The sequence below is a fragment of the Papilio polytes genome, unplaced genomic scaffold (assembly GCF_000836215.1).
Source record: "Papilio polytes unplaced genomic scaffold, Ppol_1.0 DF821067.1, whole genome shotgun sequence".
Taxonomy (NCBI): domain Eukaryota; kingdom Metazoa; phylum Arthropoda; class Insecta; order Lepidoptera; family Papilionidae; genus Papilio; species Papilio polytes.
Window position 1 is genome coordinate 888,110 of NW_013528137.1, and position 3,426 is coordinate 891,535.

The 3,426-nt window shown below is 35.7% G+C and overlaps 1 protein-coding gene across 1 annotated transcript in view; it reads left to right on the forward strand.

The window, feature by feature from the left end:
• The first annotated feature begins 223 nt into the window (after positions 1 to 223).
• LOC106109783 overlaps positions 224 to 3,426 on the forward strand; it is a 76,271-nt gene continuing 73,068 nt past the window's right edge. The window contains exon 1 of the mRNA XM_013291391.1: positions 224 to 584. Coding sequence (XP_013146845.1) covers positions 561 to 584 — 24 coding nt within the window. The 5' untranslated portion in view covers positions 224 to 560. The remainder of the gene's footprint in view (positions 585 to 3,426) is intronic.

Genomic DNA, 3,426 nt, shown 5'->3' on the forward strand with positions numbered 1-3,426 from the left:
AATAGTAAGACTATTTACTGTACATATATTGAAAAAAATAATGTGCTATCAGATATCGTTCATGAACCTGTCACTTTGACACTTATGCAATAAATGCATTCTTATATACGGATTGACTGAAATATGTTCATCTCTTTCTTACCTATGGTATTCGCAAAGTGAAAACGAATAAGATGAACCAATGCTTTGACGTTTAAGACGTTGCCCGCTGTCAGCCGTCAGTGCAGCGTTGTACCATGGAGGGAATGGTTGTGTTGCGTGTACTCTGAAGCGACGTATTTACAAACTTTATCGTATTCTGTTTTGATTGTGACACCTTCCTTGAAGCCGGTGTCGTATGACTTTAAATCACCAGTGACCGTATCAAACTACAATTATTGAATTATAATTTTATTGTGTTGTTTTTTTTTGTTTTCGTTTTGTTGTGTTAGTTTTTTTTGGTGCGACCTTGTGTTCGATTCGGTTTTTGTGGACGGTTATTTTAGAGATTATGATGTAAGTGCGGGTGTACCTGGACGTCCTAAGTCTAAGGATGGGAAGAGTGGAGCCTTGAGCCAGTAATGATGCATACTTCAATGATGATGGTGAGTGCAGTTCGTTGCTATATTTAGACTGAGCAAGTGTATTGTTCCTTGTAATGTTTGCTCAATTTAACTCGTTGAAAATCCAACAAATTGTTTCTTTAATTACTGTCACAAGTTCTATTTGATTGATCATCATTTTGATTTCAATTCAAAGCAATTATTATAAATGTAACCGTAATTTAAAGAGCCGATAGCCTTATGTTTAAGTATACGGAATGTCATCTAGCGGTTTAGGGTTCAAAAGTAGAAAATTCTATTAAAATGGTTTTTGCTTCTGGTTTTACTCGTTAATTATATCGTCCTTCGTTTATTTTCGTGCTCGTCTGTAGTTAAATATTAAATACATTTTGCTTTTATGAGCCAAGAAATAAGTCGAATGCTTGATCTTGATATAAGGTTTTCTTAAGGTTCAGAGACTGATCGTTTTTAATACCGCGATAAGTTAAAGTCCAAGGGAAACACAAAATATTTTAAGTTTTATAGATTTTAAGTTATTAAGGGTCTATGTTATAGAGATTTTGGGCTTTGATGGAAGAGAACATATTATTTTTTGAAGTTATAGAGGTTTTTAAGTTACCGAGGTTTGAGTTATCGAGGTTCTACTGTATCGTAAATTTTCAAATTTATGAAGAAAAACTATTGAAACGTGATATTTTAGAAAATGTTCGAAAAGCAAGTATGGAAAGGAAGACACATTAAAAGTGATTTTTCACAAATTCATAACCTAAAAAATTCCATCAACATTCGCAGTACTTATAGACCTTAAAGAAGCGTACTTACGAAACAGCAAATTGCATTTGGCTGTATAAAGTGTATCGTTATGACTTATGATAATTGTGCTAAATGCAAATGTAATAAGATATGAGTGCGTCAGACCGGCCTACACACCGACTATTGTGTTTCTCTTCAATGTCGGACCGTGTCGAACCTAACGTCTAGAAGATTCTAATTGCTTATTGCTGTTCCGGATGTTTCCTATTTTCTCGTACATCTTCAAATAATGTTAAACCTAACCTGGTGTAAATTTACATATGTAAACTCTCACAATAGATAAATTTTACTATCGTTGACGCTTTTGTGTTTTTCATATTTGCTATATTTTATTTTTATTTTATGCTAATGGAAAGATTGATTACGTCATCAAATCAATATCTACGTTAGTTATGTTATAGATGCTACAGCTGTAAAATTCGACATAATTTCGCCGATTTTACTACTTCACAGTTTTACAAAACATGTGATTAACACTCAAAATTGTAAAGTTCTTTCATTGATTGAGGGAATTCGATCGCGTGAACGGGTTTTTATAACCACCACTCTCATCTACTATTGTGTAATGCGATGACGTAATACGGGAAAGCCATAAGGTAATTTACAGTATGTAATTATTCTGAATAACTCGGACAATTGTAAAGGTTGAATTAAAAAAAAAATCTACATTCTTGATCGAAAATAGGTTTTGTGCTTTTATATTATATGGTAGCAAATAAGCAAGCAATTTAACAGTGGTAGTATCCGCTTTAACTTCTTAGCACGAATGGGCCGACACGCCGGGTGTAATACCACGACCACACAGAAAACAGGCGTGAAATGGAAGCAGTTCCGTGTTTCGTCTGATGAGTGTGGTGCCGATGCCGGAGGCCTAATTTAAGTCCCTCTCTTTACCACCCTTTTCTTATAAGGAGAGGATGGGAACGGGAAGTGGATTTGACGGTGGAGGAGATGCATAAGAAGGGGAAATATCTTCTTTATGTGCGTCTCCTCCTCTGTCGGATAAGGGTAGGCAACGCATCTGCAATTGCGGATGTCTATGGGCAGCGGTCGCTTCGCCATTTTGGAAAAAAGCGGCCAGCTGGTTACACCGAAATAGCTAAAGGTTGCCTTAAACGGACGGAATAGAGGACAAACAGAGGGTATTTGCCTTTATTTTAACCTCTGCCAAATCTATTTATCCTTAATTTCTTTTTTTAATCCTCGCGGACGTAGTCGCGGGCGAAAACTAGTATTAAATACATCTAACTATGCCCATTTATTTAGTTTTACTTTGCATGATTTGTATTTCTAGGGTTATTGCTTTTTGCTGTAACATCAGGTACTCGAGTTTTCAAGAATTTTTATTGAAGTACGATTGTTATTTCCTACGTTACCTTACAAGGTAACTCGCGAGGTTATCTTGCATGGTATAATAATTGTTTAATTGACCCCCTACCGCGGCTTAAGGTTGCATTCCACTGACCATCGTTGCAACTTACTTTTTACAATATAAAAATGTTTTCAACAATTTATCCCACATAAATCTTGTTAGAATAGATGTTCAGTCTAGTTATTTTAAAGTGCTTAAGAAACGTGTCTTTTTAACTCATATTTCACATGAAAAGTAAGAGTTGCAAACACGTGTATTATAAACACAAACGCATTAAGGGTTATTCAAAAAGCTGTTTGTCCCTAACATTGCCGGCAGCTGTGTCAAGGTACAAAACTATTTTCTGACAACGTAACATGTGTCGGTAACTTTGGTATCCCTTGAGCTTTCGGAGCGATTGGGCAACAACATAACCGATAAACTTTCACTGCCAGCCCAGTGAATTAAACAGGATTTATGTTCTGCTTCGAAGAAACCATTATGTAAAAAATTATGTAGTATTGGCAACGCTTTGAGTCTTTTTTCATTATTTTCTACCCTTAATTGTCTTTAAATTAAATCACTTTTTATGTAAATGTTCATCTTTCTTTTTTTATAATATAACGCGGCAAACGAGCCAACGGCCACCTGAATCCACCGAAATGGAAAGCGACCGCTGTCCATAAATATCCGCAATTGCAGATGCACTACCTACCCATA